The following is a 13,138-nucleotide window of genomic DNA, read 5'->3' on the forward strand; positions in this document are numbered from 1 at the left end:
CCAAAGATAGAGGATTACTGGAAGGAGGTTTTTCGGGTCATTTCTAAAGTGGTGCACGTGAAACTGGACCCGGGCCCCAGGCCATATCTGCGGTGCCGGATCAGCCAGGGTTGGAAATGGGTGTGGAAGGCAGGTATCGTAGCCTTCGCTTCGTTGATCGCCCGAAGGCGGATCCTGATAGGTTGGAGAGCAACCTCTCCACCCTGTACCCTGGCGTGGCAGGGGGACCTGTTGGACTTCTTGACTCTTGAGTAGGTTAAGTTTGAACTGAGGGGAAGGATAGAGGGGTTCTACAATTCATGGGCATTATTCACTTTCAAGAACGGGATAACATCGAACATTAGTTGAGGTGGGTGGGTGGGCGGTGTGTGTTAATGGTAGCTATGGGTGATTCCGGATTCCTTTTTGTCATTTGTTTGTGAGAACATGCAGGCTAATGTTTGGGGTTTGGTGGGAAGATGGGATTGTTGTTATTGATATGGGGATTGACATATTTGTTACTAATTATTGTTTATGTTGGTGGGTGTAAATTTGGGAGAAAATGTGAGAAAGGAGGAGAATAAATAAATATTTTTCTTTAAAAAGTAAATTGCACTCGGGAAATGGTGATCTAAAAGTTGTAATTAATGATGTAAAATCTTCAAGGTATGAATATGCAGTCATGGTTACTGGTCAGAATCATGATTCCATGGTATTTTGGAGGGGGGGGGGGTGGGAATTTTAATCTGAATACAAATGTATACATGTGAGAACAAGGTATCTGGATAGTGGTTAGGTAGATTGGAATTTGGCATATTGCAAACTATTATGGCTAATACTAAATTGGTTTGGTCTTGGATCAGAAACGTGACACAAAGTTTAAAGATTTGGGAATTTTGTCCCTAAAAAGGGAAAATTCTGAGATTGGATACTACTATTGGATACTACTAATTGGTGCCCAAATCAGACCAGAGGTTTATACGATCGTCTTAAAAAAAGCCTTGTTTGAGCAAGAAACAGGGAAAGATGAGGATGATGTTGAGGAAAAGCCTAAAGAACGACGGATTTGTACAGCTTTGCATGCTGAGGTTATATTGATAGTCTGTACTTTGCTGTATGTGATTGGCACTATGATAATATTCAATTGTTGGAAGCAGGAGGTAACTCACCAGTTGCATTTGGAGTTAACCCTGCATAAGAGGGAACATTGGATGTGAATTGCACTGAGTTTAAAGATGTGCAAAGGAATGATACCCTAATCACTGAAGTGTAAATGTTATACTGTGTTACTCAATTTACTTGCTATGCCTGTATGATTTAGTGGAATTATGTGGATTGCAATTTATGTAATTTGTTAAATTGCACGGGCTATTGGAGAGGGGTTCAACTGTGATGAGAAGCTGGCTGAAGGCATTGAAGAAGTGGTGCATTAATTTGAGAAATTAAGCATCAAGAGAGACTGTTGACTGAGACTGGAGTACAATGGGTTAAGATCCTGCGTGACCCAGAGCATGAGTCAAATACCATAGAGACTGATTCAAACTGGTTTGCTGGTCACAGGCTGCTGTATGACGATGAACCGCTGATGGAATTGAAAGGATAATTGTGTCAATCACAGACTGTTGATGGAGTCAAGAGGATAACTGAGTCATATACTGACCGAAAGAACAGAATACAGGTTTGAGTAAAGAGCCTATAAAAGGGTCAGCATGAACAGCCCCCGGCAGCAGAACTGAGACTGACACTGCGAGACACCATTCTAGAGGACCTCGAAGAACCTGGCCAGTTCTCGTATTGCGATCCGATGTTAGCTGAATAAAACAGTTTGTTTAATTGATTAAAGCTTTCTGTGAAGTCAGACGGGCCAACAATAGTGATGAGTAATTTTACCATATCCTCCATTGCGTTTACTGCAGGGATTGCTGGTGATATAAGTATCCAAAGGGAGAGAAAATGTTTTAGTGTTTTGGGTTGATGGAGAGGGCTCAGAAAATTGTTTGCTTATCAAAGGGGTGCAATTGGATCCTCACTGTTAATCTGAATGCATATTGGTTTTGCATCATAGTTGAGGAATCAATAAACTGTTAGGGACTATCAGCAGAAAGCACCACCCATGATCATCTTAATGTAATGAGGGATGAGTACGAGGTGTCAGCATTGCCAACAGCCAAGAATAATTTAAAATAAACACAATCAATAGTTTGTGCATTTGGTTGACTATCTCCCCCCTCTCCCCCACCTCATTTCTGACATTACTAAAGTACCAGTTTATCTTCTATTTTTCAATGCTGTAGAAGGGAACAAGACCAAAATGTATGATTATTCCCTCCATTACTACTAACCAACCTGCAGTTTGCTCTAGACTTATCAATTTTTGTCTCCAGCATTATATCACAATTTCTTTCTTTATTACTTTTCAAGCGGCTACTGGTTAGGTACATGGATTACGGTAGAATACAGGGGTGTAGATTAATTTGTTCTTAATCTGGGACAAAAGTTCGGCACAACATCGTGGGCCGAAGGGCTTGTTCTGTGCTGTATTTTCTTTGTTTCTATGTTTTCTATGTACTATTATCTGGATCTTGCCCAGGATGTTACCTCTTGAATGTTACATACTTCTTCAGATATATCTGCTTCTCTAATGTATAATTAAAAACTCAATATACATTCATTACATGTTGTGTCATTTCATACCTGTCTCTTGTATGTTTCCAGTTGTGCTCGCGCAGCATTTGCTTTCCGTAACTCCTCCTCTAGACTGACTGTATTCTGCATGTACATTGTATTCTTTTCCTCAAGGAGCTTCACCTGTCGACGCAAGTCACCCAGATCCTCTAGCTTCTTTTTGTAAGACTCTACCATGCCCTCCAATTTACTCACTTTATCAGAAGAATGCCTACAAAAAAAGATTATAAAGCATCTTTCATGCCCTCAAGGAGTACCAAAATGCTTCACAGCCAATTAATTTTGTTGAAATACAGTCACATAAACACTACTTGTCGCCTAATCTGACAATAGTTTATTAAAATATGAAACAGCTAGCAAATAGAAATTGTGATGGCATCAGGTACTTGATAAAGGGCAACAGAATAATATCAACCTCCAAAGTGAAACATAATCATAACACAAACTACTTAAACCAAAAAATATATACATACAAGAAACAAACATTAACTTCCATTATACTAATACTCAGAGGATGAACTAGTCCTAGTGGTGTTGATTACTTAGGTGAGGGCTCTAGAATACTAGATTGCGCTCATGGAAGTTTCAAAAGCTCCAAGGCAACTTCAAAGGAGAGTGAAAGTGCGAACAGTCACACGTCAAGCTTGAGTAACGATGCTGTTGGAATGGTGTTTAGCAGAGGATTTTGGCGAGTAATTGAGGAGTAGTAATCATTATAATATAGGATTTACTTTTCTTTGAATGAGACTTAACAGAAGAAAATTAAATATGTTCAAAATTGAGGGAAGAATGTGTAATTGGATTTTGAAAAGGCCAAAGCAAAAAGTTAATAAACAAGTTTTAATTCATAATATTCCACAGAACTTCCGAATAACATTTAAATAATACAAGGAAACTAAAACATTGAGATTGAGTTTCCTATTAAAGGCAACTGAAGAACTAAATAATATGTGAGGAAAAACTAAGAGATACAAATCAAAGAAATGAAAAGGAGGATGCAAAACTTTAATACCTAAGGACATCCATCTCATCCTTTAAAGACTGGGCTTCTTCTGCCAGGCTAGTAAGCTCTTCATTCTGCTGTCGTAGTTCTAAGACTTCTTTCTCAAGTTCCTCACATCGAATCCGGTAATCATCTTTGGCTGCTTCCAATCTGAAATTCATAATCATACAAAATGAACAATATATTACTTTTAAATACTTGAGCCCATCTAGATTTAATACTGCAACAAATTAGTGATACAAATTATTAATTGATATGTCTTATGACAACAGATTATAGCCCTGAATTACATATGGACACATCAAACTTTTAAATAATATGTGAGTTTTTAAAAAAGGACATACAAGCAAAAATCGGCTGTGACTGCAAAGTGACGCTTGCTGGAATTCTTAGGTGGATTGTACTTCGTTCCAAGCGAAACAATGGAAAAGATACAGTGCAGAAACTGAACTACAATCTCCTGTGGAGATAATGGAAGCCGATTACGACCTCATCAGAGACCAAAACTTATATCCGAGACACGCAGCACGGTGGTGCAGTGGTTAGCACTGCTGCTTCATTGCACCAAGGACCCAGGTTTGATCCCAGCCCTGGGTCCCTGTCCATATGGAGTTTGCACATTCTCCCCATGTCTGCGTGGGTCTCACCCCCACAACACAAAAAGATGTGCAGAGTAGGTGAATTGACCATGCTAAATTGTCCCTTAATTGAAAAAAAACAATTAAAAAAAGTGTAGCCACCTGGGTTGGCCATTTCCCGACTTTAAAATGGAGATCAGCTAAGAATGCAGGGAGAAATGGCCAAACGCAGGAAAACAAGCAGGTGCAAAATTTCCTGTATATTAGAACTTGCAGAAACCCAGACAGCACTGAAACTAACAACCATCTACATATTGATGAGCAATCCCCGGGAACAATTGGAAACATTTAAGATAATCGAGGCCAAGCCAGACTCCTCGGCGTCAGCGGGAGCCAAGACAAAGGAAGGCCAACAGACACTTAGGAACCGCCCAGCGATCAGGGAACAGCCCCAGAATTGGGGAAATCAAATCAATTGATTGGAACATGGTCCAATCAATTGGAACCAGGTACGGGGTCCGCCCAAAAAGGCGCGAAGCATCTGGGGACTATAAAATAGAGTCTCCAAGTTCAGTTCGATCTTCTTGGCAGGGTCTCTCAGCAGCTCGAAACAACTCTTGACCGTGACTTGCCTAGCAGCTGCACCAAACAAATAAGTGTCCAGTCAACGCATGCTACGAGATAGGCGCTCCTAACCATTAGTCCATACCAGCTGGAAGCCTGCAGACTCAGAATCGAACAAAAGGCCATTTGTTCCCATGACCTGGTGGGCCAGTTTCCAAAGCTAAGTATTGGCCTTTTAGTGTTAGAGATAGTCTAGTGAGTAGTATTTTATGCATGAGTAGCGATTCACTGTGTATATAATAAATGTGTTTTGATTTGAACCTTACTAACTGGTGTATTGAGTTATTGATCAGCAGTTGAACTTGAACCTCGTGGTGGTATCATAAAGATACCTGGCGACTCTAGAGCAAAGGTTATAAAACAGAGCAAATTAAGTGTAAAGCACACTTAGCACAACGAGCAACAAAAGAAACTTATATCCCAGGCACAGTCGTCATTTTCTCCTTTCAGGAATACACAAGGGAAAAGGTTTAAAAAAACAACTCCAACTCTGGTCTCTTTTAGTGTTAGTCTGATACAGTAGCTATATTCTGTTGTGTAAGTCACAGCTGAGGAACATCGACTAGGCATCCCAGCTGCTTGCAGATAAAAGATCGCTCTTCATTGCTGGAAGTCAAGTCAGCAAAGCCACAGTCGAATAGGACAAGTCCTTTCAGCTAACCTGCAGGACCAAGAATTTCCAAACTAACTGTTCAACTGCCAAAACCCGCGCTACCAGAATCACCCAAGCTAATAACTACAACATTTCACCATCTACGGCCTCATGGACAAACTAAAGACTGATTTGTATATATTTTTAAACTTTTATTTTTGGACTCATTTCTTGTTTCTAATCTGTGCATGTTATTTTTATTATTTTCTTCTTGCATTTTAATAACTAATGAATTCATTATTTCTTCAACTTGTTATGGGCCAGGGGTTTAGAAAATACCAAAGAATATTACGGAGTTCACCTGACCCACACCTATTATAGATTTTTGTCAGGAGGAGTACAAGGGTCTCCCTCTCAGGTGTTATTCAACAGAGGCCTTAAGTATTTTAAAATCAAAAACAAAGTGTATTCTACGAATTCAGTTAACATTTCAATAAACACACAGCATTTTTATCAACTACAAACATAAATACCCCACACAGCTACAGTTCTCTCGATATATAATCCTAATAACTTCCCTTTCAACTGTTTCAATTTGATAACAACATCCAATAAACCAAAAACAACTATTACCAAAACAGTAGGTTTGAATTCTTTCCAGAAAACAGGTATCACTGTTAAATTATCAAGTGATCTGGACATCTTTTAACACACAGAGAGAGACAAGAGAAACCTTCTTTGTCTGAATCCAGCTTCCAACTGTGTAAACCAAAAATAAAACTCAGAGCCACAGCCAGCTCCCAGCTCAAAACAAAAGTAAAAGTCAGAGCCACAGCCCAGTTCCACCCACACAATGACATCACTGAAGTCATTTGATAAAAACACATTTCTTAAAGAGACACTCCCATGACAAACTTAAGAAAGCCTGATTTAAATTGCCTCCATTTGAAACATAAATCCATTTGTACTAGGAGCATATATCCACAAAGGAAGGATCCTTTTCAAAGTAATCTTGTTGCGACCAACTGAGAGGTTAAATAAAGACAGGGAGCCAGTTCACCCTCCTCGTCTGATAGCCTATTGAGGCAGCCCGTCTGGAATCATAACAAATTGGGGGACCTTGTCCGGGGCAGGTGACAATACACTTATATTTGTTGGTAATAAAGAGAAAACACAATGGAGATAATCTTTTTGTTAGTGTCGACATGAAAGTACAAAGATGTGCAGGTTAGGTGAATTGGCCAAGTTAAATTTGACCTTGATGTCCAAAGATGTGCAGGTTAGGTGAATTGGCCAAGTTAAATTTGACCTTGATGTCCAAAGATGTGCAGGTCAGGTGGGGTTATGGGGTTACAGTGATAGGACAGGGCTATGGGCCTATGGGAGGGTGCTCTTTCAGATGGTCGGTACAGACTTGATGGGTCGAATGGCCTCCGTCTGCACTGTAGAAATTCTATGTTTCTATTCTTGTTGAGTTCAAGGATGTTAAGTTTTCAAGAATGGAATACTTTTGCTCACAATTTATAACGCCAAGCATGGAACCTGTGCAACTGCCTTTTACCAAAAGTTCAGTGAATACATTTGACCTGGTACTAAGCCTGAAAGATCACAAGGTCTCACATTTAATCTCTCATCTACACTAAATGAGGTAATGCACCCAGGCTGGAGGTAGGAGTATTGTTGGGCCAGGGAGATGGAAGCAGCCTTTCTAAATTGTTTGATCATGGGCATGGTGATCACTCTCCTGAGGCTTAGTTTTTCAGAAATGTAAATATATCAAGGAGCATCAACAGATATACTGACTTATTGGCAGTGAGGATGGCCCTAGGATCAGAGAAAGAAGCTTGGCACTGCATAGTTGCAAAGCAATGGCGTTTTGTTATTAATACCTAAAGGTTTCTTCTTGTAGTTGTTCCAACTGGGTTTGTAGTTGAAGGTGTCTACGTCCTGCTGGGCTGTTGGGGTCTTCAATAGAATCAGATTGATTGAGGCGCTCCATAAGCGCTTGGTTTTCTACTAATAAACTGCCTTTTTCTTCTTGTAGAGCTGCAACCTGTATACGTTAAATAGAAAGAAACCATCACAATTTTTCTTTGATAAAGACTATACAGAAAATCCTTCGTCTACTAAATATTTCCTTCAAAAAATGCTTCACAATTATTAAAATTGATACATCAATAATAACTTGCACTTACACAGGGCCTTTAACATTGGAAAAAGTCCTGAGACCTTTCCCAGAAGCATAAGACAAAAAAAAGGACAAAAAGCAATTAGGACTAGTGACTATGTTTTGTCAAAGAGGTGAGATTTAAGGGGTTATAAAGGTGGAGCAATCAAAAGGTTTTAGATGGGAAATCTTGCGCTTAGGCTAGGTGGCTGAAGGCATGCCTGCCAATCACCTGTCAACAATGTTAAAGTATTTTGATGTAAATTTTAACCACAGCCCTATCACATTTAAAATTACAGTGACACATGCAAGTGGCAGTTTAGAGTTCCACCAATTCTCTACTAAAAATCTTTCCATTAAAATGATGGGTTTCAGTTTGCCTGGTTCCACAGCACTCCTACCTCCCATGAGTCCATTGTGGTAGACATTTTGTTAAGAGGTGAATTGAGTTTCTTCTGCTTCCATTTTTTTGTGGATCCGAAAGTTTTTAATTTTGCCATAAAGTTTTCATTAAGTGTTTGGTAACATGAAATAAGGTTCCCAAAGATCTTCACAAGCTATTTTATCTCCCCTGATAACTATGCTCTGTTTTTCTTTCTATGACTTTATTCCCATATGTCAGGAGTTTACTTGAATCACCACAATCTCCCACCAAATATGGAATAGCACCTCTTGTACTGGACAAATGACCCTGTCACTCCATGCAATTATCTTTAGCAATCCAGTAATAAATGTAATGCCCAACTGGAGGTTTTCACTTCTCCTGCGAGCTTTAATGCATCCAAACCAGCAATGTGTCACTCCGGTAGGAAATGTAGCCCTTTTAATGCAGTTCCTTTCCAAAACCTCTGCCTCTCTCTTCTCCTTGAATACACGCCTTAAAAGTGAACACATACATGGTGCTTCTGGCAATGTATGGGACTCAGGCCAACAGCATGGTAGCAGTGGTTAGCACCGTTGCTTCACACAATGCCAGGGCCCCAGGCTTGATGCCCGGCTTGGGTCAGTGTCTGTGCAGAGTCTGCACGTTCTCCCAGTGTCTGCGTGGGTTTCCTCCGGGTGCTCCAGTTTCTTCCCACAAGTCCCAAAAGATGTGCTTGTTAGGTGAATTGGACATTCTGAATTCTCTCTCTGTGTACTCAAGCTGGTGCCAGAATGTGGCAACTAGGGGCTTTTCACAGAGTTAATGTAAGCCTACCTGTGACACTAATAAATATTAGATTATTACACTACAAGGGTGCCATCTGTGGTGATATGCATCACTGTAGATACACAAGGGGTTAATGTAAGTACACGTAGACTAGCTAGACACTAGAGGGAGCACCAGAGACATGACACACAGACACACACTGACCAATAGGTCAGTAAGATAGGACACGACCAATGGGCATTCATGATACACACAGAGGTGACACTACCGCAGGGGGGCATTACACCAACCCATAAATAAAGGACACAGCACACATGATCTTCCTCTTTCCAGTGGAGACACTCAGTGAGTTGATTCAATATCACTCCCACTACGTGGATTGTAATGGACTGGTTTGTCAGTCTGAGTAGCTATCGAAGGATTAACAGCAGTGGCGAATCCGAGTAGGAGAATTGTAAATAGTTTAATAAACGTGAAGTTATGCCCACGTCTGAACCTTCCTTTATCAGAGCGAACATCAAGGAAGCAGCTTATGCTACGCCAAGAGCATAACAAGACACCATCCACTGTGGAAAACCTGTGGCAAGAGGTCAGATCCATGGTGGGAGAACTCCGAAGCATGGGTCAGTTCCTGATGACCATGGCTGAGGGCTTGAATTGCATGGTGCAGACAATACAGGTTTTAAGGACTGGCAGCAGCAGATGACATTGAGGCTTCAGGAGCTCAGTCCAGATGCCCCTCTATCCCATGGAGAAACCTAGGGGACCACAATCATCAGAAGGAGGATACACTGGAGCACATCCCCGGGACTTCCACCCAAGGGCCTATCATCTTCCATCTGAATCCCCCTTTCCTGAGACCAGCGCATCAGTTAGAGCAGGTAGAACAGAGTGATGTGGTAACACGAGTGTCACCACAAAGTCGGCCGAGGTCCTCCAGGTCCAAGGAATCTCAGGTAACAGGGTGTAGAAAGCCGTCTCCAACTCGGATATGCACCCTGGGAACACAGCCAGACTTTATGGGGGGGGGGGGGGGGGTTCCGCAAGTATAAGGAATTGTAGGCACACAGAATGAACACGGTGAAGCTACTCACAGGCTGTTGGGGGCATCATCATTTGTAACATCTGCACATGTCACTGATTTAAATATTATTGTTCTTCACCACCTTAAAGCCTCACATTATTTAGCCCTCCTCCCTGTGGCTAGCGCTTCTCTCCATCTGGACAGTTCTTCTCACTGGTCTTCAATGTCAGACAGACGGTTAGGTCTACTCACTGTGAATGTTTCATTTGCAGTGATGGGACTCGAGCATGATTCAGTGAACCCTTGACCCTCGCCCCAATCCTCTTCTAGAGCTAACAGACAAAGCAATGTAGGGCTAAACCTCACTCTGACAAGAGCCGGGGTGGCTACGTGCTGGCAACAGACAGGCAGGAGTCAGACATAAACAATAGCTGAGGAGCATCACAGACTATTCCTCACTGTGAGTTATCATTACCCTCCTCCATTGACTGGGCAGGTACTCAAGGTCTCCCCAGCCCCTGATGAGTAAGATCTCTACAACCTTCATATTCTGGTCACAAAAGATTCACAACGTCCTAGTCTCAAGAAAGTTGGAGTGCACAACTGCCTTTTGCTTCAGGGATATGCAAAGGAAATATCCCTGCTTACTCAGGCTGCCCCTCCTACTTCACAGACTCGGCACCATGGTGTCTTCTCTTTTGGGGTCTCATCCACACAGCCCGTTAGGAACACCTTTTTGACTCTCATCACATCCAACCCTCCACCCCATGTGATCCACAGTCGCAACATTTCCCATGCCGCAGACATCAGACTAATAATTAAGTCTTGCTACACACCCACCCCAAGAGTAGCTTACTTGGACAAAGTTGGATTTTCAGCAATGAATTAAATCAAAGAAAATAAGGTGCTAAGCTATGTGACGTGTACTTATCCAAGATATCTCCACATCATAAAAAAATATTGTTCAGCACCAGCACAGGTTTCACACTTATTAAAACAAAAATAATAAATACATATGTTGAATTGTGGAACTCATTTTTATCCAGAGAATATACTTGTGCTACAGGGGTCCGTAAAATTTTTAGAACATGCGAGGAACCTCAGAAGCAAAATGGCTGGAGAGCCTCTAAATTAAAGAATGATCAAGTCCAAGTCAATTTACTGCAATGACGGTTATATATATTTAGCCACAAAATATTAGATATGTTTCTGTTGAGAAGCGATTTAGGATGAACAGACCAAATGGCTCCTCGAGCCTGACCCTTCGATCAATACAATCATGACCGGTCTTCCACCTGAACTATATTTTCCCACATGCTCCCCATATCTCTTCATTCCCCTAAAGGTAAAAAATCTATCTTAGCCTCAAATATGAGGGAGCATTTTGGTGTATTCTCTGTAGCAGAGAATTCCAAAGATTCAAAACTCTTGAGTGAAGCAATTTCTTCTCATCTCAGTTCTAAATGATGGGCCCCTTATTTGGAAATTGTGCAGTGCTCTAGATTCCCAAGACAGGGAAAACAATCACCCAGTGTCCACCCTATCAAGTCCTTCTGTTTCACTGAGATCACCTCCCATTCTTCTAAACTCCCGAGCAGAAGTCCAATTTACTCAGTCATTACAGGACAACCACTTCATCCAGGAATCAACCTAATGAACTTTTGCTACACTGCATCCAAGGCAAGCATATTCATCCTTAGAAATGGAGACCACGTCTGTGCAATGTATATAGACATGAGGCGGGATTCTCCAGAGTGTCCACGCCACCGAAAACGCCGTCGTAAACATTTTACAACAGCGTGAACGGGCCGACCCGACAACTAATTCTGGCCCGCAAAAGGGGCCAGCATGGCACTGGAGCGCCCCAGCTGCTGATCCCAGCGCAAAGTGGGCACCACGGGATCCGCGCCCGTGCAGTGGAACCGGCGCCAATGCGCACATATGCATTGGCGCTGGCGCCAACACACGCATGCGCAGTGCCTTCCTTCACTGCGCCTGCCCCGACGCAACATGGCGCAGTACTACAGGAGCCGGCGTGGAAGAAACGAGGCCCCTAGCCAGAGAGGCCGGCCCGCCATCGGCGGGCCAGACTACATCAGAGGCCTCCCCCGGGGTCGGACCCCCCCCCCCCCGGCGTGCCGAGAATCGGCGGGCTGGCCGCATAGAGCGGCCCCTGGCCGGCGCCACGCCAATTCTCCGCTCTGCGGAGAATCGTGTGCCGGCGCCGGGGCGCGATTTGCGCTGGTCGCAGGGATTCTCCGGCCTGGCCCCGGGCTGAGAGAATCCCGCCCATGATCTCAGCAAAGCCTGATATACTTGTCATAAGTCTTCCTAGTTCTTGTACTAGTCTACTTGCAATAAAGGTAAATCTGCCATTTGCCTTCCTAATTACTTGCTGTACCTGCATGCTAATTTTCTGCATTCCTTGAATGAGTATGCCTAAGTCCCTGTGAATATCAATGTTTAAAAATTTCACACTTTAAAAAAGAATCTACTTTTCCATTCTTATTATCAAAGTAAATATCACACTTCCATCTGCCACCCTTGTTGCTAATTTACTTAATCTGCCTATATCTCTTTGCAGCCTCTGTGCATCCTCCTCATAGCTTACAGTTCCATCTATCCCACCTATCAGTAGCAAACCTGGATATATTACTCTTGGACCTTTGAGTGATGGGGAGGACACTTACTGGGCTTGTGGACTTTTCCTGACACTGTTTAGGAACAGCAAACATTGCCCCTTAGTCCACTGTGAAGTTGTTTATGATTGATGATAATTGTGTCATGCCAAATCGTTCATCTTAGTCATTGCCAACAAACTGAAAATTGAACCGTATTCCTTCACCATATATTTCATCTTCCTTCCTATCCGCCATCAAAGATGTAACCAGATTATACTCTGTGAACATATTTCCACATCAGGGTCTTTGCTTATTTCATCCCATCTGCTGCTGAAACACTCATCCATGATTTTGTTGGCTCCAAGCTCAACTATTTTAAACCTCTCCTGACCAGCATCCCATCATCTATACACTTAAGCTCATCCAAAACTCAGCTGCCCATATCTTAATTCATTACCAAGTCCCACTCATCCAGCACTCTAGTCCCAAGTCCATTACCAAGTCCCACTCATCCAGCTCACTAACCAACACTGGCTTTGGGTCTAGAAATGCCTTGAATTTAAAGTTCATAACCGAGACTTCAAATGCCTCCTTGCCCCTCTTATTTGTAAACTCATTTAGCCCTCAAACCCTCAGAGATATTTGTATGCCTCCAATGTAAAATCCCCGATTTACACACGCACACGCACCCCCCCCCCCCCCCCCCCCCCTCACA

The 13,138-nt window shown here is 42.4% G+C and overlaps 1 protein-coding gene across 11 annotated transcripts in view; it reads right to left on the reverse strand.

Moving 5' to 3' along the window:
* Positions 1 to 13,138, reverse strand: part of hook3 (hook microtubule-tethering protein 3) — a 110,719-nt gene that overhangs the window by 52,517 nt on the left and 45,064 nt on the right. For all 11 annotated transcript variants that reach the window (XM_038792592.1, XM_038792589.1, XM_038792596.1 and 8 more), the window contains exons 9-11: positions 7,351 to 7,514; positions 3,677 to 3,817; positions 2,674 to 2,875 (exon numbers count right to left, since the gene is read on the reverse strand). In XM_038792592.1, coding sequence (XP_038648520.1) covers positions 2,674 to 2,875; positions 3,677 to 3,817; positions 7,351 to 7,514 — 507 coding nt within the window. The remainder of the gene's footprint in view (positions 1 to 2,673; positions 2,876 to 3,676; positions 3,818 to 7,350; positions 7,515 to 13,138) is intronic.

This window comes from Scyliorhinus canicula, chromosome 3, assembly GCF_902713615.1.
Source record: "Scyliorhinus canicula chromosome 3, sScyCan1.1, whole genome shotgun sequence".
Taxonomy (NCBI): Eukaryota; Metazoa; Chordata; class Chondrichthyes; order Carcharhiniformes; family Scyliorhinidae; genus Scyliorhinus; species Scyliorhinus canicula.